The sequence below is a fragment of the Alligator mississippiensis genome, chromosome 3, assembly GCF_030867095.1.
Source record: "Alligator mississippiensis isolate rAllMis1 chromosome 3, rAllMis1, whole genome shotgun sequence".
NCBI classification, from domain to species: domain Eukaryota; kingdom Metazoa; phylum Chordata; order Crocodylia; family Alligatoridae; genus Alligator; species Alligator mississippiensis.
Genome location: NC_081826.1, coordinates 264345667 through 264372645, shown reverse-complemented (window position 1 = coordinate 264372645; position 26979 = coordinate 264345667). Strand labels below are relative to the sequence as shown.

At 43.2% G+C, this 26979-nt stretch overlaps 2 protein-coding genes across 3 annotated transcripts in view; one reads left to right on the top strand and one right to left on the bottom strand.

Annotated features, from left to right (window-relative positions):
* The window catches only part of ERCC8 (ERCC excision repair 8, CSA ubiquitin ligase complex subunit), a 45610-nt gene extending 34984 nt beyond the window's left edge, over window positions 1–10626 (bottom strand). Inside the window, exon 1 of the mRNA XM_006258723.4 lies at window positions 10488–10626. Within this exon, the coding sequence (XP_006258785.1) occupies window positions 10488–10564 (77 nt within the window). The 5' untranslated portion in view covers window positions 10565–10626. The remainder of the gene's footprint in view (window positions 1–10487) is intronic.
* A 111-nt stretch (window positions 10627–10737) lies between these two features.
* NDUFAF2 (NADH:ubiquinone oxidoreductase complex assembly factor 2) overlaps window positions 10738–26979 on the top strand; it is a 175123-nt gene continuing 158881 nt past the window's right edge. Inside the window, exon 1 of one of the 2 annotated variants that reach the window (XM_014594071.3) lies at window positions 10738–10906. In XM_014594071.3, the coding sequence (XP_014449557.2) occupies window positions 10780–10906 (127 nt within the window). In that variant the 5' untranslated portion in view covers window positions 10738–10779. The remainder of the gene's footprint in view (window positions 10907–26979) is intronic. The other variant, XM_019496096.2, reaches the window with a different exon arrangement.

The window sequence follows — 26979 nt, the reverse complement described above, 5'->3', positions numbered from 1 at the left end:
TCACCCCATTGTCCAAATCGCTGATGAAGAAATTGAACAGCGCGGGCCGAAGGACCAAGCCCTGGGGGACTCCGCTGCCCACTTCCCCCCAGGTTGAATATGACCCGTCCACCACCACCCTCTGAATATGAACCTTCAGCCAATTTGCAATCCATCTGACCATGAAGGCATCAATGCCACAGTCACCTAGTTTTTTAATGAGGATGGGGTGGTCGACAGTGTCAAAGGCCTTGGTGAAGTCCAGAAAGATTACATCCACAGCGACACCTGCATCCAATGCTTTTGTGACCTGATCGTAAAAGGCAATCAGGTTGGTCTGACATGGTCATGGCCTGTCCCTAATGGAACCGTGCTGGTTGCCCTTGAGCATCATCACCGATGCCGGCCCATCAAAGATGTGTTCCTTGGTGATCTTCTCAAAGAGTTTCTCCAGGATTGAGGTAAGACTGACGGGCCTATAGTTGCCCGGGTCCTCCCTCCTCCCTTTTTTTGAAGATGGGGACCACATTGGCTATCTTCCAATCATCTGGCACCTAGCCCGAGCACCACAAGCGCTCGTAAAGAGTCCCGTAGCTCTTAGCTTCCCACCATAAGGCCTGTTTTCCTGCCCTCTGATCATGCACGTGGCTCTTCTCTGGACTCTCTCATGCTATTCCACATGCTTTTTAAATTGTGGAGCCCAGAATTAGATGCAGTACTCCAGCTGCGGCCTCACCAAGGCCAAGTACAGTGGGAGGATGTAATCCTGGAATTTGCTAAAGAAGCATCTATGGATGCAAGCCAGAGTTCTGTTCGCTTTGGCGGATGCAACATCACATTGGTGGCTCAAATTCATTTTGTGGTCAATCATGACCCCCAAGTCCCTTTCGGCCATGGTTCTAGCAAGCGTAGCACTGCCGAGCCTATAAGCATGCTGAGGGTTTTTCTTCCCAAGGTGGAGTATTTTGCATTTTTCGGAGTTGAAGGCCATCAGGTTTTCATCTGCTCATTTTCCGAGCCTGTCAAGGTCGGCCTGGATCACTATCCTGTCCTCGGGTGTGGACATTTTACCCCAAAGTTTGGTGTCATCAGCGAACTTGGCCAGTCCGCTGCTGACACCAATGTCCACATTATTAATGACGATGTTGAGAAGGATAGGCCCAAGGAGGGAGCCTTGGGGGGACCCCACTGGTCACGGTGTACCACAATGATTGACTTCCATCAACTACCACTCTCTGAGTCCAACCTCAAAGCAAATTCCCCAGCCAGTGGACTGTGATGTAGCCGAGGCCGCAGTTGGCCAGTTTTTCTGTAAGACCATCATGGGATATCAGATCGAAATAATTTTTTAAGTTGAGATATATGACGTCAATCTTTTCTCCCTTGTCCAGGTGATATGTCACCTGGTCGTAGAAGGAGATGAGATTAGTCAGGCAAGATCTACCTGCAACAAACCTGTGCTGGCTATCCCTCAAGAAGTTGCCTTCAGCCAGTTTGTCAAGAATGGTCTCTTTGATGATTTTCTCCAAGATCTTCCTGGGGATGGAGGTCAGGCTGATGGACCTGTAGTTCCCCTGATCTATTTTCCTCCTTTTCTTGAAGATAGGCACCACACTGGCCCTCTTTCAATCCTCAGTCAGTTTGCCTGAATGCCACGAATTCTCAAAGATCCGTGTCAGTGGCTGCGTTAGCGTTTTTCTCTCGAGATGGAATAATCCCAGTTCCTTTCTTTGTAAATCATGTTTCCTAGATCTCTAATAATTTTTTATATTCTCCATTGGACTCTTTTAAATTTGTCCACATCTTTCTTGAAGCACGCAGTGGGCTGAAATAACCCAGTTGAGGTCCAAGTAGGCCAGCAGTAGAACCCAGCTGCTGCTACTTCTCCCTGCACCCAGTTGCAGCAGGGGTGAAGCCTCACACCACCAAACACCCCTCCCCCCCCCAGGTCCACGGAGATCCGATACCTCTGCAAGCCACAATACAGTGCAGTACACAGCAGCCTATTGGTCTTGTTTTCGAGAGCACACTATTATCTTGTATTCAGTTTATAGTTTACTGTAACCCCTTGGTCTTTGGCCGCAGTACTACAGCCTAGTCAATCCTTCCCCAGTCTGAATATACGCACATGGATATTATGTCCCAAGTGTGGGAATTTGCACTTACCCTTACTGAATTTAATTCAATTAATTTTGAACCATTTTCCCAGTTTGTCAAATTTATGCTGAATCCTAATCCTATCCTTTAAGTGTTTGCAACTACCCCCAGCTTGATGCCAGCAGATTTTCAGATAACTATGCACTTGTTCCCATCTTTCAAATCATTAATGAAGATATTAAACAGTACCAGACCCAGGTCAGACCCCTGGGGAACCCTACTTGACATCTCCTCCCAACAAGCTATTGATCCACTGATGATCTAGTTATATATCAATCCTACAGTACTTTTATCTAGACTGTATTTGCAAAGGCTGTTGGAGTTCTGCTTCTATCATAACTAGGGACCTACCAGAATCACGATTTTGCAGATTTCCCAAAATGCAGCATTGCCCATGAAATTGGGCAATGCCCACGAAATCTGCAAAGGGGGGCAGGGCGGGGGGGTGCAACTTACTGAAAAGAAAATGCTGGCTCCCGAGAGGCAGGACCCTATGACAGGCAGCCCTTACAGCCAATCAGCAGCCGAAGTGCAGGAAACCTTCTTCCCCACCTAACAAGCTTTTTATTTACTACTGGACAGTAGGGACTGTGCCATAGGAGATGCAAGATGTCAATGTAGTCACTGAACCAAAGTGAAGGAAACCACAGCAACTAACAACTATCATGGCATTTCACAATTAAGCATTGTTGAAAAAAAAACACCACTTGAGTGGTGCTCAGAGAACATCAGATCCTTGCCAACCATGTTTACTCTGAGTTGTGGTGTGATGTCAAACTTAGAAGATCTACCAAAGAAATTATCTTCTCACTCTAACAAATCCAAGAAAAATGTAGGGAACAAAGAAGACTCCTCTATATTGCTTTCATTGACCTAAGGCTTTGACCTGGTCAACAGAAAAGGCCTCTGCCAATTATTAGAAAAAAAAGACTGTCCACCAAAACTCTTCGGCATAATCTGCTCTTTCCATGATAGAATGCAGGGAACAGACAGCTATGATAGATCAACAGCTGAGGCTTTTGAGATCCGAAGCAGAGTCAAGCAGGGCTGAGAAGGCTGCCTACCACGAGCCCACCTACCCCTCTCCACCAATTAGCAATGAGAAGCAGGGCGACATGATGGACAGCACTCAACCAATTAGCAGAGAGGGGCAGGGCTGTATGATGGGCAGCCCTCACAGCCAAGCAGTGGCAAGGGGCAGGGTTACTGGGGCCCCTTGGCCAGAGGTTGGTGGCAGGGGGAGGGCTGTCACAATCAGCCTGTGAATATGGTGGCCAACCCCATAATCTTCCCGTAAAATCAGCCAGCTGTCTCCTCAAGTTAAATAGATCCCTAGTGATAACTGCTGAAGGGACTGTCATTTAAGAATTGGGCCCTACAGCCACAATTGCAGATGTTCAACAAGTTAATGCATCATAGCACAGAAATAGGCTTTAAACACTATCTCCCATGATACTTTCATTAGTAAGCAAAAGGCCCTCTGCCTGTCTTGCTAGACTTTCTCAAGTTATATCCACTACTTTTTCCCCCAGCCATAAAACTACTGAAACTTTGTCATAAAAGGAAATCAGGTTGGTTAAGCATGACTTGGCTCTTGACAAATCCACATGGACTTTTCCTGATCATACTGGCACCCTCCATGCACTTCAAAATAGATTCCCTGATGACACACACTATAATCTTTCTATTTATCAAGGTCACACTGACCAGTCTATAATCTTCCTTTTTTAAAAGTTGGGCACTATATTTACCTTTTCTAGTTATTCAGGATCTTGAGCAACCTCAATGAGATCTCAAAAAAAAAAAAAAAGTGACAGAAATTACTTCTGCCAATTCTTTGAGTACTCTAGGATGCATCCTATCTGACCCTGCTGACTTGAAAACATGCAGTTGCTCTAAGTAATCTCTAATCAATGTTTTCTTTATTCTAAGTTGATTAACCTCTGTCCTATCTGTAATGCCAACTGCACTCAGCATCTGAGAGCTGACCTTATTCATGAAAATTGATGTGAAAAAGCAGTAAGTACTTCAGCCTCCTGTGCATCACCCATCACTAGATTGCCCTTGCCATTCAGTAAAGGGCTTATACTTTCCTTATTCCTCTTCTGACTTCTAATATACTTGTAAGATGCTTTTTTGTTTCTTTTAACATCCCTTACTACCTACATACCAATTCATGCCTTGGCCTTCCTGGTTTTCTCCCTGAATGCCAATGCAGGACTCCTATATTTGCCCCTAGGAGCATGGCCAAGTTGCCACTTCCTGTAAGATTTTTCTCTTAATTTCAACTCATTGAGGCAGAAGTGTCAAATCCTTAAGCCATACATGGCCACATGAATGGCACAGGGTCAGTCCATGGGCTACTTTAGGCCCACAGACCACCTTCTCTTCCTCAACTTGCTTGCTGGATCCAGCACATGTGGAGCCTGCTCCGGCTGGCCTGAAATTGTACCGCACATAGCAGCTGAGCAGAGCTGGCCAACAGGCAAAGCATGTGGTACCCTGCATACAGCACCTGATGCAGAACAGCTGGTGCTGCAGGCAGGATACAGCACTCACTGGACCAGCTCTGCACACAGTATCTGGGACCTGAGGGAGCTCAAAATTAGGTACAGTCCTGCTGTATATAGCCACAAATCTGGAAAATATTTTCTCTTTCATTCTGCGTTCCCAAAAACAAGTGAGCATCTTATCTGGGGGCACACAATATGTCAGAATATATGATATTTTACCTATTAGTTTTTTATAAGAAAAAGAGAGACTTTAAACTTCAAAAGATTTGATACTTACATTAATTTAATACTTATAGTAATTATAAAAAAGTTAGTTAACTGTTTTTGTATAACTGTGTATTACAAATGAAATACAATTGAAAACGGTGTAATGATTATAACTACCAATGTTATAAATGTGCATAATATTCAAGACTGAGTTGTTGCTCTTCTCTTTAGCTTTTACTTCAGAAACCCAGCATCAGCCTGAACTGTTACAAAATTTTAAAAGAAATTAAACAACAACACAAAGCAACTCTGAAAGACAAAAGTCAGTTTTAAATGAAGTTAAGTAGGCAGAAGGCCACCTCTTCTAACAGTTTAACTTTGTATTACTGTCATCAATTTCAACTGCTTTATGTACATCTTCATCTCATCATCATCTTCCTCATCATGTAACTAGAGTGTGAACTTTTCATCATCCATTTCCTTTCTTAACCTAAAACTGTGATATGTAGTCACCAACTTTCCAGCAGTGGAAGTCTTCATTCTATTTTTGTTTTTTAACAGATGATTGCCCCGACTAACACATTTCATTCATTCTACATACACGGTAGAGCATGGAAATATTCCTCCCCTGTCATTGCAGCCAGACCAAAGAGGACACTACCCTTTCCACTATGGTAAAGGGTTAAGTTGTTTTGATTCAAACTACTGGCATCATACTCTACATTGTTTTATACCTGAACAGGCTGCTTCTTGCTTTTTAAAGGATATGAAAAACCAAACAACTGTAATGGAAGTAGAAACTACAAATTTCTAACAGCCCCTATACAGGTGTTGCTGAATCAAATGAATCATCAGAAAGGTCACAGCCCTGGAAAGATGGATCAAAAAGGTAAGCAGCATTATGTGCAGGAGTTTTCACTAGATTTTCCCCATGATATTATTGTGTCTATTTTTTCTTCTCTTCAGTTTTTTGTAAAGAGGGATCCATCCTAAAGTACTTCATTCAGCATTCTTGAAAACACATGTCTCCATGATCAGGAATTCATTCTGATTCATTCTGCATCAGAAAATGCAGAAATAACATTCTCCATATCTGACTAAAGTGAGCAACAGTCTCAAGCAGTAAAATAAATGTTGAGTTTCTCAATAAAGACATTATTGTCAAGAATGTTACTGCAGATTATTCAGGGACAACACCAAACCACTCCGTCAACCACAGCTGACTGAAATGCTTTCTTGAAAGTTCAAAGATCTTTGAGTTTTAAAAGAGGCCCATCAAGCACATCAAGTCTTCCTCAGTATAGGAAGACTTGCCACTGAATGCTGTATTAAGTGATGCTGAAATATGGCTGCTGGTACTTGGCTTTTTCTTTTTCCTTTATTATTTTTTTTTTAAAAACTTGACAATGCTTTTTAATTTTGATAATTGCAATGACAAAGTTGTTAGATTTTCAACATCACAGATGAAAGAGGTACTTCACGGGGGAAGATCAACCATGAAGGCATACATATTTATTTATCAACAAAGGCCAAGCAGCTTTCACAGTAGCAGCACTGTCAGTCGTAACCAAAATAACCTTCTGTAGACTGCCAATATCACTGGTGATATTTTTAGGTTGGTCAGCAATATATGGGGTTGTGAGGCGATGCTCAGGTGTGCACTGGAATGAGTAAAATTGGTTCTGGAGTTGTTACGATGAAGTTGATGACACTCCCATTGCAAATATAGCTCCATGCATTAGATACTAGGGACACATGAAGGGCTTTTGTATTAAGCATATCAACTTCCTTTTTCACATCTGCCTCAATCCAAAACACTCTAATACCAATCTGATGAACATCTGAAGACTTCCCAGGAGTGGAATTTCTTGATACTGAAGCACATAGACTAGCAACATTATTGGACCTTGTAGCTTCACTTTCACCATGACTCACAGTTAGGAAACCAGTACATGGGTGATCTTGGCTAGTGGGCAGACACCCAGAACACAGGTGTAGTCCACACCAGTTCCCCAGGGAGCAGGGAGTATGAAGGGCTCTGGCATCAGAACTGGAGTCAGAAGCCATAGCTGGAGACGTGGTAAGCCAAGGATTAATCATGATCAGAAGTCAAAAGCCAAAGTTGAAGGTCAAGCAAGAATTGAGAGCCAAGAACAGTAACCAGGGAGTAATGCTAAGCTCTTACAGAAATCAGAAGCTGGAGTCAGAGCCAGGAGCCAGTACCTGAAAATTAGCAAAAGAGGAGTCAGGAGCAAGAAGTTTCACCATTGCCCAGACAAGGAGACTGCATGCTGGGTCTAGGTTTTATGGGCTGGAGTAGGTGTGGGCTGCTGCCTATGGTTTCAGGGGATTGGCTTCCCTGAGCCTCTCAGACCAGGACACAACTCTGGGCTTGCTGCAGGTGGAACCTGTTCAGGGGCTCCCCTGCCCTGTTTTCCTTTTTGGACCAGCTGGGTCCAGGGTTCTCATCTGGCATCATTATATACATCTTTATTAAAAGAATCCATGCTTTGTGAAGATACTAAATCAGAATGAGAATATGAAGTGAAAAAACCTAAATGCTATTGCAGACCAGTTTGCTCTTTTTTGTGCTTGACTGCAATAATTTATCTATCTTTGATAGTAGCTGAACACCTAATTAAACAAGTGTTTCTGCATTCTATCTGCATGTGTGACTGCCAGTTCACATGGAGGGGGCAGGTGGCCCCTCCTCCCTACAGCACATGCAGTGGATCCAGGGGTGGTCCTGCCCTTGGTCACCATGAGGACTGCTTGTTTGTCTTCCTGCTCCCTGAATCAGGTGTTGCTGTTCCTGTTTGAAGATACCCATCATTACAACAGATGATCATTGGGAGAATCTTTTCTCATGGTGGTGGTTTTGGTTCCTCTATCAACAAAAAGCAGTTTATTCATAGTTCCTTGAAATCGTTCTGATGGAGTTCTCTTCTGGTTTTGGCCAAGTTGTTCACTTGCCAGACCAGAAAGAAGATTCTGGCTGGATGAATCCTGAGGCACTGCAGGACCGTCTTCTTTTCCCTTACACACACGCATCTATGTGCAGAGCTTCACTGGGTCCCATCCAACAGTTTCTAAGCTGGCTGGAGCTTTCTGCTCCAGATCTTCCCTTGGCACCCTGGTTATTAACCTGTAACCTTTGTTCCCAACAGGACTTAATGACTTGTTGGGGGGGGGGGAGGGGTGGAAAAGCTTCTAGAAGAGCCCTGCCTCAGGAGAGAGAGAAGCAGGGCAGCGGGTGCCTGCTCCTAAGTAGAGTAAGCATATGTATCTCAGTCTGCAAGTCTGAGGGGCAAGGTACCCTCGCTCCTGCCTTTGCTAATAGGTAACACTATGATGCAATAAAAAAGGGAAGCCACGATGGGCATAAAGGCATTCTTGGCCTCATGGAATATTTGACAGCTTTTGACTTTAGTCAAAGAATAAGCAGTTAATTGACAAGTCATCTGACATCATTTGACCAGTCAACTGACCAGTTTGCTAACTCTACTCTCAAGCAAGTCAAGAAGAACTGAGCAGACTGTAAGGCAGGGGTGGGCAAAATGCGGCCTGCGGGCCAGATGTAGCCCACAAGGCCATTCCATCCGGCCCACGGGACCCCTAAAAAATTTAGAAAATTAATATTTATCTGTCCCTGGCTGCCTGTCACACAGCCCCCAAAGGCTTGCCAAAACTCAGCGAGCGGCCCTCCACCAGTAATAACTGCCCACCCCTGCTGTAAGGGACACTCCTCATCAGTGGAAGCCATGAACAGCTGGGACACACAATAAGCAACAAGAAGTTAGCTTTAACTCTTATATATGCTAACCCTGAAGCTTCCAAGCAGCAGAGCTATTCTGACAAGTACAAGAGGTGGGAGTGGTTCTGTGGGGGTTGATTATACCATGGATTCAAACTGGTCTGTAATCCAGTTCCTGACTTTGGTACTTAGCCTCCAATTGAATGCCCAAGTAGAGTTTAGTGTCAGGATGAAGCTGTAGCTCAGGGGCAAGCAATTATGTCGGGTGGAGGGCCACTTAACAAGTTTTGGCCAGCTGCTGGGGTGATGCATAAGTAGCCCCGTTCCCTGGTTGCCACATTGGGACCTGAAGTCCTGTCCCCTAACCCTTGCCACTAGAAGTCCCTCCCTTGCTGCCCCCCCCCCCCGAAATACTCCTTTTGGGAGGGGCGGGTGTTACCATCTTAGAACCAGAAAAAAAACAAATCATACATTAGAAGTCAAACACCTATTAAACATATTTTAATTGTATTAAAAAATATATTTGTCATGACCCGTGATTGTGTACTACATATAGAAGGGATTGCATAAGTTAAAAACAAAGTCTCGTTCTTTTATATTGTGTGTGTATGGTAGGGTGTGGAGGTGAGTGTGGGGGTGTGAGAGAGTATGGCTGTGTAGGGGGACATGGGGTATGTTGAGGTGTATGTATATGTCAGTGGGAGTTGTGGGGGCAGGGTGGCGGGTGTAGGCGTAGTGCCTGATAGGCTGGATGTGGCCTATGGGCCATATTCTGCTCACCCCTGCTGTAGCTACTCCACACCTACACTGCAACGTGCCCTCTCACAGGGGGAGTAGCTGAGACTCAGGCTCTCAGAGTCTATTCCTGTTCGTGGGACCAAAGAAGTAGCTTTAAGTCCCACGAACAGGAATATTCTGAGCCCTGTAGTTGGGCCTGGAAATTCACAATTGCCAAATGACTGAGTAGTCATGCTGCTGTAGCAGACTCCTATCCAAGTACTGACCTAATTCAACCCTGTTTGGCTTTTTAGGAACTTCCCTGAGCACAGCTGGTTAACCTTTCTATTTCCACAATGTCAGTCAGTGGATGGGGACAGATTATACAGATCTTCAAACCCTAGAAAGAAAACTACATTAAAAGAATCCTGTTTGGGATTCAGAAGACAAGTCTGTGAAAGTCAGTCAGTGCCACGCTCAGGACTGCCTGTGCAAGTTCGGTTACGTGGGTGACTGGTGCCTCCGGAGTCTGGGGAGGCGGCATGTCCCCCAGCGGCAGATTTCACGGCTGGTGTTTGCAGGGGGTGCACAGCCAATCCCGGCGCGTGGCCAACAGTTACATCCCTTGTACATCGCCCCTGCCCACTGAATGAGACGGGGCTCCCAGCAGGGAACAGGGACGCAGCCCCCCTGCCCTTAGGAGGCGCAGACACAGGAGAGGTTCATCCCGGGGGGCACACACAGCTGCAGACCTGTCTGGCATTGCGCAGAGTTGAGGGTTTGGTTTTGCAATGAAACAAGTCATTTTGCCTCGGGGGGGGGGGGGGGGGGGAATAGAAGGACGTTTCAGAAGCTTCCTAAAGGAAGGCGGTAAAACAGGTTTCTGCAGAAAGCCTGTGGTGCACGAGGCCGGTTACCCCACGAGCCGCGTGGCACCACCGGCACCACCCTGCAGCGCGGCCGGGAGACCGGACACCCAATGCTGTAAGAGGCGAACAGAGAAAGAGCCGCCCGCGGGGGCGGAGGCTGCGCGGCCGCCGCTCGCTCCCAGCCCTGCGGCACAGGCCAAAGCGAGGCGGCGCTGACCGCACCCCCGCCCGGCAGCAACCCCGCCACAAGGCGAGAACACGTGGCCAAGCCCCAGCCCCGCGGCCCGTTACCTCCGGGTGGACTCAGCCCGGCGCAACCGCAGCGGGTCGTCGAGCCCGGCCTGACGAGCCGAAATGAAGCCCAACATGATGCGGTCCTAGCAACTGCCAGAACCAGCGCAGCCATCTTGGCAGCGGGCCGGCGCGGATTGGCCCCGCTCGCAACTACCGCGACCAATCCGGGGCGCGGTTACTGCAGGGCCGCGTGCGGGGGGCGGAGCGTGCGCGAGAAGGTGCCGGGCGGGGCGGGGCGAGCGTGGGAATCTCCGCGCGGGGGGCGGGGCCTGGCGGCTCCAACTGCGACATGAGCGTCGTGGTGCGGTTCGTGCGCACCCTGCGGCTCCGGCTGTTCGGGCCCGGCCAGGAGCACGTGGGTGCCGACTCGCTCGGGAACAAGTACTACCGCGTCCCCGAGCACCGCACGTGGGCAGGTAGGAGCCCCCACCCCAGCGCCGCTGCGGGGGCCCTGGCAGGCTCTGGCGGGCGTGTAGGAGCCCGGGGCCGTCGCACGAGTCTGTTGTGGGGCGGCTGCTGTTGCTCCTGCTGCGCCGGGTGGTTGCGACGGGGCCGGGCCTCCACGACGCACGCTCCCACGCTGCCCCTGCAGGCGCCCACCGCTTCCTGCCGCGGCGGGGACGCCGAGGCCTGGTGGGCTGAAGTCAAGCAGAAGGCAGGGAAGACTTGCGGCTTAGAGACTAGGGACAGGGGATACATGTGTGCAGGCACGTGTGGATGTCTGTGTATATGATGTGTATTAAGGCTGTGCAAAATTTCACCAGCAATTTTGTTTCGACTCGTTTTGATCTCGAAACAGCAAAATTGAAATGGAGAGCTTCGAAACAGCTTCGATGTGAAATAAGGCAAGTCTAAATGTTTTGAAAATTTCAAAATGTTTCAAGTTTCAGAGCTGGAGCTGGGCTTGCCTGTAGGGGAACAGAAACTGACGTAAGGAAAGGGCAGGTGGAAGTGGGGGAAGGAGAGCTTTTATTATTGACTGTGTAGCTGGCTGGTGACTGTCACCTTTTTGCTGAGGTCCCTTTTAATCCCAGTTCTTTTGGGGGAGGAATGGAAAAACAGCATAAAAAGCAGCACTGTTTTGCCTGTCAGCAGCCGGAGGTGCAGGGCCCCAGAACCCAGAAGCCCCTGCACCTACCTCCTTGACATCTGGCAAGCTTCATGGCCTCAGCAGGGACTACCATCCCTGCAGCTTTCACCCTGCTGTGCTTTAACATGCACACAGTGTCACCCATGTCATGAGTTTTGCTTGTCTGCAGCTTGAGGTGCAGTTTCCCCCAAACCTCTGCACCTATCTTGTTGAAACAGCAGGCTGCATGCCCTCAGAAAGGGCTACCATCCCTGAAAGTTTCATCCAAATCAGGCCAGAAATGACAAAGTTGTAGGTTGTTTTGAGCTTCCCCCATTATAGCCTATGGGTGAAATGTCAAAACAGCAAAACTGTTTCAATGAAATGACGTTACATTGGTTTCGAAACGAAACATTCTGTCAAAATGGAGCAGTGCCGTTTCGCACAGCCCTAGTGTGTATGTATGTGTGTATATACATGCACACGCATACATATATACTGATGTGTATGAATGTGTGTATATATACACACATGCGCACCCCCAGGCATACATGCACACATGTGTGTATGTGAGATATATGTATGCATGTCTATGTATTAATATATGTGTATATATGCCTATATATATGTTTTTGTATCTACATACACATGTTCATATACATGCATGTACGTACTTGGTTTGACTGGGTCAGTGCTCCTGCTGGGACCAAAGCTGGAGTTTCTTGGCTAGAGGGTTTTGTCTCAGCACAGGGTCAGGCCGATCACCAGATTTTAGGTCAGGAAGAAATTTTACCCAGGGTCAGATCTCCTCTGGAAATCTTCAAGAGGAGATTAAATAAATCACCTTACTGGGGTCACCTGACCCCCAGTTACCTTTCCTGCTTGGTGTAGGGGGCTGGACCTGATCATCTTCCAAGGTCCCTTCTGGCCTTACAATCTCTGAATTGGTATGGTCTGTGGGGTGTTTTTGCCTGCCTCTGTAGCAGGGTTATGGCCTTCGTCCTGGGATCTTTTGAGCGTATATTGACAACATTTCGTAGAAGCAGGATGTTGGCTGCTGCAGTTCCCCTGCTTTACTTGTGGTAGGTTGGGGTGTTAGGTGTGTGTTGTTTTGGGGTTGACGGTAGTCTTATGTAGAGTTTAAATCAGGGGTGGGCAGTTATTTTGGGCGGAGGGCTGCTTACTGAGTTTTGGCAAGCCATCAAGGGCTGCATGACAGGCAGCCCAGGGAAGATTAATATTAATTTTCTAAAATTTTTAGGAGCCCCACAGGCCGGATAGAATGGCTTGGTAGGTTGCATCTTGCCCTCAGGCCTCATTTTACCCACCCCTGGTTTACATCATGGATTGTATAGGATTGTTTGGATAGAGGTGATCTTGCCTTGGGTGGGGGGTTGGAATAGATGACACCTGGAGGCCCCTTCCACACTACTTCTCTATGATTCTGTAATCTGTGTCTATATCACAGGCTTTCCTGAGCTGAAGGTGAATTAACATCAGATGCTATGAAAGGATATGCAGGAAGCAGAGTATAAGGAAAGAGACATTAAAAAAACAAAAGAGGAGGTGGGAGAGAGATTGGGGCAGGAAGGGAGGCAGTGCTGGGAGAGAAGAACAAATAAACATTAAATCCACAGGACCCAGGTAATGGAATGAGAATCCATAGCGTCTATTTAAACCATACTTAATCCTCTCCAGTCTGCAGAAGATTTCTTGTTCTGCAATTTTCCATTCAGGCCTGTTTTTAAAAGTTTGCTGTCTGGGAACAACCACTATCAGGTTAGCGTTGGAGTGTCCAGGGAGGTTTAAAGTGTTCTGAGAGATTAAAGAGAAGTAGTTAGTCATGTTCGGCAGAAAGCAGGGTAAAGGAGGTAGCATGTAGAAACTGTGCTGGTATTCCAGTACTGCTGTGCTCTGGGCATGAGCTGTCTTGTACATTTGGAGCAATTTCAAAAACAGGATGGAGAGACATACTTCCAATAGCACTGCAGCTGTTATCTTCTAACAGTCATAAATGTAGCAAAACAATTCCATCTGTAACATTTCTTTATCCGGTATTGAAGCCGGAGTTGTTTTGAGAGTTTTATATTGTTCCGGGCTTGTTCACATGTAACAATTAAGCGTGCGTCTGTCTGGCTATCCATCCATATCATCTGTTAATATGGTTCATGTGAATGCACAATCATCCTTTACATTTTGCCTTCCCAGAACATCTCTGTCTGTGCTTGGTGAACATACACTAACACCTGCTCTTTTCAGAGCTGATTGCAGGTGGCAGTGCATAGTGCTTATGGAAAAGACAGAACAACATGTTACACAACTAATAATTACAGGTCCTACATACAGGCTATTAATATTTTGTAAGCTAAATGAGTAATGTTTAATAATTCCAAACAGAGAGAGACCAGATACCTGAAGAGAACTAAATTGATGCACCTCAGCAAGACAAGAATCTAATTCACGAAGACAAAATAAGCAAAAAAACCAAAATACAGCAAATGACAAACTATCTTGCAAAAGGCAACTTGTTACAGTTTCTTTGCAGTTTAGTAGAAGAGAGGAGTGAGATTTTGCTCACTTTTCTTTGCATGTAGAACCTCTAGGGACTTTCAGAAACAGTCTCTACATCTTTATTATGTTAGTTCTCAAGACGGTCAATTTATTTACTTAATAGTTCACTCTCTTTTTTTGCCATTCTTTTCTACCAAACAAAAGAGGAGGAATATAAGTGTAATTGCCATTCAGATCAGAACAGTGGCCTGCCTAGTCCAATATTAATTACATGTTGATATTGATCAACAGCTGGTGCTTTAGAGGAAGGTGTTCAGCCTTATTAAGGCACAAGAGACTTCTTGCCATAATGAGGAAGTTAGTGTGAAGCTTGATATCTCTTTTTGGCATTTATTTTGGCTGAAATAGCTGTGTGTATTATAACCATAAATGTCTAATCTTATAGGCTATTGGAGTCATTGCCTTTTACTTTACAGCAAGGCATTCCATTAACTAATCATGTGAGAGGCAAGGATTTCTTAGGGTGATATCTTTTTATTGGACCAGCTGTGTAGTTGGGACACAGTTAGACAAGCTTTTAAGTGCAAGACCTTCTAGCATGAAATCTGAGAAAGAAGGTCTTGCATTTGAAAGCATGTTTAATTCTATCCTAACTATGCAGTTGGTCCAATAAATAAGAACATCTTAAGAATTGCTTGCCTCTTGCATAATTCCTGGACTATCATGGCTACAACATCACTCTAACATTACCATAAACTAATCAGCTATTTTATGAAGGCTAACTACCATAGAATACTGAACTGGCTAGAAGTTTCTGTTTCTTCCCTATTATAGGCATGTCCATCCAACTCTGCATGTCTTTGTGAAGAGCAGAGGTATTAGATTAGCTTTTATATGTTGCTACAGACTGTCTGCTGAGAATCTGTGCAGGAACACAAATAGTTCAAATACTGGGTATTTCAGATTTATTTATCTAACACCTAAGAGTATCCTGGGTACCTTGCAAAACAGAGAAGACAGGATCCATGTTCTGAAGCGTTTAATATCTAAAGTAGACAAAAAAATGAGGAAGGAGTTCAAAGGGATGTAGCATGTGAACAGTGTTTTTAGGAGATGTTAAATTTAGGGGTGCACCGGTAAAGATTTTCATGGTTGATAGTGATAGCCTATTATTAACCATCCATATCGGCCGGTACTGATTGTTCCTGCAGCTCTGGCCTTCGGCAACTCGAGATTTGGCGGATTTGTGCCATGAGGACCAGAGCTTCCCAGATCCAGTCACTCGACTAATGCTGCGCAATTCTCGCCCACCATGACTTGACGTTGAATATTCTTACTATTGGGAGGTGGTCTGTCTGCCAGGTGTTGATTCTAGGATTTGTCCAGTTGGTTTTCTTCATGGGGTTCCTAGCTTCCCTTTACCCCCTCCATACACCAGGTAGTTAAGAATAGGTGAACCACTAGTACAGTTGGACCTTGAGGCCAGCCGACTTTCTCATGTTGTTCTTGGTCTTGCGTTGGCCTTAAGGGCAGGTTGGTACCCAGGGCCAGACTTGCACACTCCCCAGTGCCCAGGTCTGCCTTTTGGGAGGACTAAATTAATTCTTCTGTATTATCCTAAATCAGTAAAGTACTTACCCTACTCTGGGCTTATGCTGATTAATTACCTCCGGTAGCTCTCAAGTTGACCCAGCTGTGACTCAGGTATGAGGTTTAGACCCCTCTCTCAACAATTGGTTAATATCAATGAAACGAAAGCAAATGTCCATCAGTTTTCCTTGCTTGATCAGTTCTTGAGCGTTTGTTCTGAGCTGGGGTCTTTAAGTTCATGCCCCATTATTAATCATGAAGTCCTAAGCAAAAATAGCAATTGACTGTTAAAGAAAACAAAACAGCAGGGTGTTGCCACACCTGGGTCCTCAGGCTCCTGTGGCTGCCTGACTCGCATGCAGTTTTCCCAGTGTCCTGATGCCCCTGATCTCGCGGTGCCTCTTAACATGTGGCTGGAGTTGGAGGCTAGCTGGGGACCCCTCTGTCTTCAGACTTTGGAGATGGCAGCACTTGCCTTTGGATTCAGAGCCTCTTAGCATCTTCCCTTGGTGGGGCTCTGTTCATCTCTCCCCAGCAGCCCTGCTTTCCCTTTCCTGCTCACACCAGGTCACGGGGGCATAACGTCACTCTTGGTACACTGCCTGACCCACATGGAGCAGGTAGAAATAAATTTTGGTGGTGGCTGTGCTCGCTGTTTTGACATCATCTGCTCCATCTCTAAAACAACCGTTGCAGGTCTCCTGCCCTTCCTGGACAATCAAGTGTAAGGGTCCCTTTTTCTCACCATACCAATCTGTTAACCTATATTTAGAAATACAGCTTGTCAAATGAACTTTAGTTCAAGTGCCCCCACCTCCATTTCTAAGCCTGGGGACACTGATACAGGAGTCATGGTGGAACTTTAATTACAGCGGCTCTTGAAGCTGTTCTAAATAAAGTGCCTCTCCCCCACCCCACCAGGCTTGCTTCCCGCTGGGGCAAGGACCCTAGTGCACGCAGCAGGGGGGATTGGCTGCCCTGGCCTCTGCCAAGCTCTGGCTCTGGCCCCTGGGATGGAGACCCCCAGCCTCCACAGGTTGAGTCACATTGGGCCAGGCTGGGCAACTCGGCTTTGCCTACCCCTCCCTGCCCCAGTCACGTCTCTGGCATTTGGTGCCTTTTACAGTGCCAGCCCCAGCCTGCAGTCTGTGCCACACAGCCCCGTGCCAGTGCCCGGGACACCACGGCAGCTGCTTTGCTCCAACCCAGCCCACCAGTGAGGGGATGGGGTATATCCGGGGTCACCCTGGCTCATGGAAGGGAACCCAGGCGTCCAGGGACCTGGCATAATTAAATTATTGGAGAATATTATCAGCCAAAAAAAGCCAATATCCAGTGATGTTTATTTTCATTTTATCAGTGCCAATCTGATACACAACCAATATATCAGTGCACTTCTGTGCTTCCTTTTGCTGTTCTCATTGTCTTTTCTTGTATTTTCAGTGGTAAAAGTTGCCTCTGTACTAGTTTGGGGTACAATCCTTTTCTGTAAGTAGCAGCATTGCAAGTTAACTAACTTAAGAAAAGCAGCCAAATAGAAGAGACTTCTAGGAGTTCCGATTGTCTGTGTCTCGTGCTTCTTGGCACAGCCCTTTGTGTGGTAGAAACTAACGCTCAGCTTACCTCACCCCATTCCTGTTGTCTCAATTGCTTCAAGATTTCTCCAAAGGAAAAATAACTTTATCTTCAACACACTTAAAACAGAAATTGGTTATAAATATTTTTTCACAGTTTCCCCCACCCTCCAACTTTTCCCCTTTAGTTCAGAACATTGTAGACAGCCATTAATATCCTGGTTGTGCCGATTCATTTTTACCACGTACAGTGACTAGCAAACTGCTCTGGGGCAGTTCATGTGAAAGAAGAATACATTCACATTGCTAAAGCCTGAGAATGTGAATCTCAACAAATAACAAGAATATTTCATATGTCATTCAAATTTATATATAGTCACAGGCCTAGTTCTTCCCTATTGTGTTTGCGCATTCAGTCCTCTCTTCCCTCATCCCCAAGGTTTGATAACCATTTCCTTCTTAAACTAGACAAAACTTGTATGCTTTTTTTTTTAAGTGGTCTTCCATGAACCCAGCTCAGCCTTTGAACAGGCCCTCGTGGCTTACTGTTTTCTGAATACAGAAACCCCGTATACTCCTCCCCCTATCCATTCCTTTACCTCTGTCTTACCTCTGAATGGGGACTGTCTTCCTCTGAATAAGTTCAAGAAGAACACTCCTGGGGGAGTTGCTTCAAAGTAAGATCAACGAGCAAATCCACTCCCATCAGGACTTGCAAATAAGAAGGTAGTGGCATATTCTGTCACTAAAGGTCATTGGGCATAACAGATAATCCAACTCCACATGTATCCTCTCTCCAAGGAAGTTGTTTCAAGAACTGTTTCCAAAGTCTATTTGTTAATAGCCATAAAAGGCACTAACCCCAGGGGTGCTCAGCCCCTGGCCTGCAGGCCAGATCCAGGCTACTGAGCTGTGTGTTCTGGCCCACCGGGTTCCCTATGGGTCTGAAAATTTGATGCCAGGGGAGCAGTGGCCATATTAATTCGTGCTTCTCTGCTGCCAAATTTTGACATGTGGGGATCCCAGAAGGCTGGATAGTGTGGTCCTGCATGCTAGATCAGGCCCATGGGTCCAGGCCAAGGCAGTACATGAGGGACCAGGCCACGGAGTTGCTGGATCCAATCGGGGTGTCTTGGGACCTAACCACACATGCCAACCCCACAAGGAATCCAGGGGGACCAGCCCAGCATCACTCATCTGACTCGGGGCTGAAAGGTTGAGCACCACTGCATTAACCGCATAACTCTTAAAGGGAAGTTTGTAGTAGTCCCACTTATATGCCACAAGAACCACATATTCTATCTTTGTGCACTCCAGTATTTGAACATAAACATTCATGCTGTGATTTCGCTGTACAAGCAAGGTTACAGCTGGGCTTGCTTGCATTCATGTATCCCTCCCCGCCTTCAATCTTGTATTTCTGTTCTTTGCAGCTTGGTGTTTACAGAAAAGGGACCATCTGCTACCCAAAAGATATTCTTCAGAGTACTATAGTATACAGGATCTCCCTTTAAAGTAACATGAAGTATGGGATCTAAACAGACTGATAATGTCTCTTTACAGCACAATTTTGAAATGCAATACCTTCCAGAGTACTGGAATGGTATGCAATTATGTTAAACTAAACTTAATTGTTCCATCAGATTATCTGGCTTTTTACATTTTTATAGTCTTCTAGAATTGAGTAAAGTGGATCTAGTAATGAGGCTTTGCAACTAATTTCTTATAATCTACAAAGGCATTTTTTTAAAACTACTTTCAGAACAGACTTTTTTGTTTGAATAACTTTTTGTTTGAATTCATGCTTTTAACTTCTATTTTTGCAAGTAGAAAATATCTTCATCAGAGTCTGAAGATGTTTTATATAAAATAGCTTCTAGAAAGAGGATGCTAAGATAAACTAAAATACACTTGGAATCTGGTTTTATGTCCGAGGAACAACACACAAAGATGCAGAAGAATTCTGAAATCTTAAAAAGAGTACTTTTAAAAGAAGGAGGGTTTTTTTTGGAAGGGGACATTAAAGGAAAGTTGCATTTAAGAAAATAAATAATTTGCTTGTGTTCTGATATTACAGGTATTTTAATAGTTTTTGTAACATTCATGATGTGTAATGTACTACATACTGTCCAGTCAAATAGTAAGTTATAGTCCTTGCCTGAAAGAGTTGCAATATGTCAAGGACAGCAACAGAGTTAGCGGAGAGAGAGAAAATGTACAACCAGTTGTTGTTTTTTTTTAATATTTGTGAAATATTCTCTCTACCCTTCTGCCTGACTGTGAATGGTATGTGAATTGAGTATAGTAACTGTAGTAAAAGTGGGGCTTTAAGGATTAATTTTGAAATATGTCATTTGTAAGGGGGGACAGAGAAGTCAATTAGCTGTTGAGGGAGCAGCAAAGTAGGTGGCCAAGACTCCCATTCTTGGCAGAGAGAAAAGGAGTTTTGCAGAAATGAGTTTGGGGAATTTGTTAAAAATACTTTGAGCAAAGTTAAACTACAGATTACCCTAGAAACCTGTGGGTATTCCTATTATGCCCTGAGCTTCTTTGGAAAGGCCAGGATATAAATATAAAGTAAGTAAATAAAATAATACTCTTCTCAAACCACAGTTCCTTCTATGGTATAAGGAAACCCCTTTAAGTTTTCTCTAAATGGGTAGGCTTTTCCAAGTAGAGAATATGTTTCAGAACTTTGGGATCCCAATTTCAGGATCTAGCAACATACACTTGAGTATGGAGGCCAGGCAGTTTTAATGTGTTACAGTGAAAAGGAGGGAGTCATTGGACAACCTCAGAAGACATGATGGCTGTCAGAGTGGCAGACACAGAATATGATGATAGCATCTACTCTTCTTTCTTTGGCTTGGAGCAGAAGTTGTGGTGTTCCGAAGGTCAAAGAAAATGTGAGCTGATGAGGATGTAAACAAGAATTTCCGTATGTGAAGAGATCAAAGGTTTGGCTGTTGGAAGAATTATGGAACAAAAATATAAATGAGCCCTCCATTCATGTTACCTGAATTAATGATTTGATATGAGGAAAGAAGGGGCAAGGACAGTGCTTGAAAGGCCCCAGAAAGATAGTGGGAATGGGAAGACGCAACAAAAAAGTAAACCAATTGGGAGAGGACAACGTTATGATAGCTAGAGAGAACAAAACTAAACAGGAGCACAAAAAACAATGGTGACTTAACAGTTTATTTTCCCAAAGCATAATTCAAATGCAGTTGTGGGGAGAATATTAATTTATTATACAGAATACATTGTACTTAATATTATGGTCATATTATTTTTCTTAAAGCAGAAAAGCTTCATGTTATCTAGAAAATACATGTGAATTCTTAATAATGTCATGGGAATGGGCTTTTTGGTGGAAAACTTGATTGTATACTTAAGAATATGGTACATGTTAAACTTAGGACAAGATTAGTTAAAAAGTGATGACAATGATTAAATAGTACAATTGCATCAGGTTCGTCTTGAGAGGAACATCCAGTATAACTCATTAACTCTGGGATGACTCTTCAGTTGTTATTCCTGAAACTGGATGTGATGGAGGGTGGGATTGGACACTTAGGTAACAGTGATTGATGACTCATTTTAGTATCTTGGACAAGTATTTCACTAAATAGAGCAGATTTATCTATGTAATGCATTTATTTTTCTTACTGTATAAGACACTGTCAGAGTATCACCATAGCTTTGCTACATGATGAATTGTTTTTGCTGTACAACTTGAAGTGATTCTTAAGCCATTCATATTTCAGTAATTATAAAACAAATTCCTCAGACTTAATGCATTTTGGAACAGCACATATTCCATAAGATATGATTGATTCCATTTTCCACTATAAAACTTAGAAAATATAAAGATTGTTAGTACATATTTATAAAAAGAGAAACTACAGAAGAATTGAATAGGTGGTGTGTATTTTCAATGTAGAATTGTTAAGTGTTCTAGCATATAGCTTATTTTTCAAAACCTGCATTATCTTCATCTATACTGGCATTCATGGTGTGACTGCAAGTTGAAATGTCAATGCTGTACATAACACATTTTATGTATAATTTTAAAGTTGTCTCTAATTGACAGGTATAGCAGATCAATGGAGGAGTAAGCAATTTTGTGTGTCAGTATTAGTGTGAAAAGCCCAAAGGGCTTAAACAAGACTCTTAAAAAAGAATACTTTGCCAAACTGGGCTGTTTCTAGTGAGGAAGGGCAATCTTTCTGGTACCAAAAAGGAAACATCTGAGAGGTTAGACAGTGGAGTTGAATAGAATGGTTTGGATAGTGATGATCCTGCTTCAGGTTGGGGGGTTATACTATGTGACCTATGGAGGTCCCTTCTAGCCCTGCTTCTCTATGATTCTCTGGTCACTTCAGAAAGATTTAGGGTAGGATGTTATTCTGCATAGAACTGGAGAAGAAACAGCAGGTGAGGATAGGGTTCAGCTGGAACTGCAATTTGTGGGGGCTAGAAGGGGAGAAAAAAAGTATAGAGCATTTTGAGTGCTGTATATAGACTTCTGTCTATATTACAGGGCTCATGTAGTATGGGCTTGTGACAGCTTCAACCCATGTTGCAGCTTGCAAGCAAAAATTAATTTTCAGTTTGCAAAGTAAGTACCTCTGGTGAAGTCAACTAGTGGGGATGATTTGGGCCTTAATTGTTATTCAGCTTGCTGTTGGTTTTTGTTCTAGTATGGTAAGTAAATAAATAAATAAAGGACATCACCATAGTTTTGCTGTAATGTGGTGCTCTATACTAATTGTCAAATTTTCTCACTTATAGCACATACCTTTCCCCCTAAAAATCAGTTCCCTAAAATTGGGGCATATGTTTTAGGTGGAGACGCTGTTTGCTGGAAAAGAAGCAAGCCTGGAGATACTTTGCTATACATGCCATGCACCTGCCAAGATGCTGGAGTCTCGTGTTACCTTCTCACAGCCATGGCTATTGGCTCAGCACTAACTTGTGCCCCCCACTACCTTCCAAAAACAAGGTGGATGGTTTTTCTTTGGGGAAGGGGGGAGCACATTACATGCAAGAAAATTTGGGAATACTTTTATTATAAAAATGGGAAAACTAGTTAGAAAAAAGATTACATCCCTTAGAACTAAAGCTGTAGTCCAGCAATCTGAGCTCTGTGGGTAGATTTCTTTGCCTGTGTGGAACAATATCGATTTTAATGGGCCTCTTAGCAGGTATATAGTTCAGTTTTCTTAGATGAAATTGCAGCATCAGGGACTTGTGACATGTTAATAAAATAACTGTTAGGGGTAGAGACACTTGCTGTAAGTGCATAGATAATTCCTTTTAAATAGATTTTTAAAAACTTTCAGTTTTTCTCATTTAGACAGCTGCTTTTTAAAATGAAGAGTTGTAATTAAGATGATGTCACTTTGTCCTTGTTGTACATTTTGTTATCTTGCAGGGTAAAATTCTTAATGTAGAGAATAGACTTAAGTCCCATAGTAAAGGCCAAAGATGTATAAGGAGTTGGGACTTGTAAGTTTTCCACACCAACTCAGAATCTATTGGCACATAATGCTCTGTAGAGAAAGGGACAGTAATGTATGTGTAAGTTAAGGTTAAACATCTAGGCTAGGTACAGACATTACACACAAACTGGTATAAGTGATCAGAAACTGGTCTTAACCTGTAACAGAACAGAAGTTCAGCACATACAAACCAATTTAAAAATGGTGGAACCTGGTCTAAGATAGACCTAGATGGATGTGCTATCAGACTTAATCAGTTTAGGTTAGACTTGTCTATCAAACTTTTGTACCAGATCCCTTCTGTAGCAGATCCCCTCCTGACTCAACCTAGCTCGCAGTCCACCAGCATCCCAGGCGCCTTTGCGATTTCCCAGCAGTTCCCAACCCGCTCTCCTTCCCCCCACCCCCGCTTTCTGGCCTCAGCTGCTGCAGGCATGTGTGTACTTTGCCCGCCTCTGCACCCCAACCACCAGAGGGTGAACATGTGTTCTGCATAGATTGGATCAGGAGTGAACAGTTTAGATGAATTGATTTTGCTTGGGCTTTTTGAGTGTCTATACCTAGCCTAGAATCTTGTAACATTTTTCAGAATCCAGATTTATTCTCAGTCTTTTTTGAAATGCATAATAGATTGATTTTATTTGGATTAAAATATTCCTCTACAGTATTTGCACTTTAGATGGGTGGCCTGCTTATGCTTGGGCACAGTGATAACAGAGTAAAGACTAGTAGTTCACTTTTTGCAATGTACTGTACAAATAAAGTTTTTTGAAGAAACACAGCTTATGAGACCTTTGACATGCTAGGGAGGTGAGAGATGTCTCCATACTTGTACAAAACCATGTCACCTACAGTTGAAAAGCCTAGGTTTGTTTCCCTTGCTTGGAAAGATACCTTTCCCTCTAGTCATACCATTGAAATCAGTTTGAGTATGAAAAGCAGGTTCTACTCATAAAAATATAAAGCATTTGTGTGTAGTATATTGAATTCTGTACTTAACTGCAGCGCTGTTGATCAAATTCCTATTTGGCAAATAACACTAAAAGAACTGCCCATCTTTTGTTTTTGTTACATTTTCTTTCTTTTGGGCTTCACTTTTAATAGATTGTGGCCATAGATCTCTGGGCACAACACCTGGGAGAGAAAATAATCTCCTTCCTTTTCCATCTCCAAAATATGTCTGCAGAACTGCTGTGAAAATAGAAGGTGCTTGGCATATAATCATGACGTTGTTCCCAGTATTACTCCTCTTTATAGACTGTAGCTAGTAGTGATATGAAAAACTGTGTGCTGGAATGGAGAAAGAACAAAGAGAGAATGCTTTTTCTTCTCAGTCTGGTCCCAGAGGCTCCTAGATTATGAAGAACTGATGGTGTGAATCTTCATCAATTTCTTTTCCTGTTTGGGAAATGAGAAATAAAAAGAGCAGTGTCTGATTCCATTGCAACTTGTAATTTTCACAATCAAAATGCAGACTGTGTCAGTTTTGCTGCTGCCAAGTGTTCCCATTGTTAGCAGTGAACACTGATCAGACTTTTGATCAATTATAACTCATTTCAGATTTTAAAACTATAAACAGCACTGGAATCTTCTGCTTGAAACTGAGGAAGAAAAAACTGCATCACATGTCTAGGGTGAGATCCACAAAAGGACTTGGGCACCCAACTCCAGGATGGCAGCTCATAACTGAAGTTAGGCATCTAAGTGCTGTACATAGTAAATGGGGACAGTAAAGCACTGGTAAGCTAACCAGTAAGAAATACTGGAGAGCGTGGTTTGTCTAAAATCCTGCTTCTAACCTGCATGTGCACACACAACAGGGGGTCTGAGAGACCAGTCCAGGAAGGGGTTTCAATTTTAATACAGATTGTTAAGGAAACTTTCTTCAATGAACACTGACCACTTAAGATAACAAGACTAAATTCAAAATAGTAAAATGAAATCCCATAGGCTCTGACAGTGATATTCTCTTTTCTTATTCAAATAGATGTTTTTGTTTCTGGAGCATTTACTGACTTTGATTTTATAGAAAATAATTGATGGTTTGGATTTGCCCAGAAGGAGGCAGCATTGTTTCAGAGATGTTTTAGACTGACAGTTTATTAAATGTACCATGTTTTCCTTTCTGCTAGGATTTTTTTAAAGTCTCATCTCTGTAAAATAATTGGATGTATTTCTCCAAAAATAAACCCTGTACTACAAACTGCCAACTTCTAGGACAATGATTTTGGAATGACAGTATAGCTATTCTATATGAGTGGTGTATTATGCAATGAAGCAATTAACGCTGAAGAACTAGTTACAGATTTCAAAAAGCATAAATATTTTAGAAGAATTTTTTTGGATGCCTACCATGACATTTTTGTCCTGTTACCATAAATCAACTGACATGGGGCATAATAGATTAAGTAATTTGCAAACTCTAAGTAGCTGCAGACAGTCAAAATGACAAACTGTGTCTAACACATGGTCTGTTACTAGAGCCTGATCAAGACCATGAGCAGGTACAGAATACCGTGTTTCTAGCATCAAGATTAAGTTAAGCTGATGATTTTGGTGAATTCAGCCTGACTTTCTGTGCTGTGCATTCATTAGCTTTAACTACTTTCATTCTGTTTCGGCCTCAGGGCCAGTTTTGGCTTTTTTCAGCCTTTTTTGTTCATGTACATTCTAAATCATTTTTTTGCTATGTTATATCTTTTTGTCTTAATTTCCTTGAATTGGTAGCTGTCTGTCTTCATATATGGTGAAATTTATAAAGGTCAGCTGTAGTTGTCCAGCCTAACAGCTGGGAAAAATCTGTCTTCTGGGAGTTCTTTTATGTCAATCATTCTGCTTTACAGAGACATCAATTAATACAATCTAAGTAGGAGTAGCTTTTTATTGTCTGTTACTAACTTACTTCATTGTAAAAATAACTTAAAAAATTGTTAATATAATTAGGGAGAAAAAGTATGCATCTGAATAAGCCCCACTGAAATCTCCTGCACAGAACAGTATGTCTCTATCAAGGTGATTTTTTTTTTCTTTATGCTGTACCTCCTCTTATTGCAATGTGGGGAAAAGGCAGGAGAAGAACAATGGTATAAGAATAGACTTGTGTCATTTTCCTGTACTCCTGTCTCGCTATTGCTGCTGCTTCAGAACTTGAGCCCTGCTGAACTGTTAGAATCATGTAAACATATCCGGTTGCCACATTTTAGTTAAATCCTGTTCTATTCATGGCAGAAACAATTTTAAGATTCTGGCTCTTTCAAAGTGGGACAAGTCAAAGCTAGGGCTGCTAGTCTGCTGAACTCAGTCATTGTTCCTGTAAAATGCAGTTCTTTTCTGAGAACCTCCGTCGTCACAATGGCTGAATTAAGTATAATACTACATCTTTCACCTGAGCTTGTCACTATATGGAAACTGGCAACGTAGATGTATGTGAGAGGCAAGAATTCTTGTGGATGATGTCTTTTGTTGGGCCAGTCGCACGGTTGGGATATATATATATAACAACATAGGTGTATGCACTTGGAACACAATGTATAGGTAAAAAAATAGAAGTATGACTCTTGCAAACTGGTATGGAGATTTAAGTTGTTCATTTCCTTATTTAATTACTTACTTGTATTTTAGCAGTTTTCTGTGTGCAGCTTTCCAATTTCCTTTAAATGTGACTCCATTTTTTTTTTTTTTTTTTTTTTACTGGTAGTTGAAGAGGACATAGAATTTTAGTTTTATCATTGCTTGATAAAAGGATGTCAGTCTCTACAAATTTCACTGTTATTTTGCTTACTCAAAGCTTATGTATTATATTCATTTGAGAGTTGTTTATGTTGGGAATGCTAATCTTAATGTTTTGGGCCCAAAAGCCAGACAAATGTATGGTAAGATTTCTGTCTTACGACTGCTTAACTTGCTAAATCCTATTAGAATTGACTAGTGTTCATGTCACTTTTGTGCTGCATGCATGAGTTGTAATAACAATAAGAAAAGTAGTCACTGTTGGGAGTTGTGGTTCCTTCAAATTTCATTTATTTTTAGGAAGTAGAGAGAGAGGTGATGATGATAACTTAATTGCCTGCAAAATTGCAGGATTTGTTTACAATGTGATGCCTTAAAATTAATCACTTCCTGGGAAATGTGGAATTTTCTTTCTACAGCTGTTTTTTTCCGCTAAGTGAACATCCTGTCTGTAATAAAGGACAGTCTGGTCTCGAAAGTGAATGTTTTGCATTGTCAAAAGTTACTTGGAA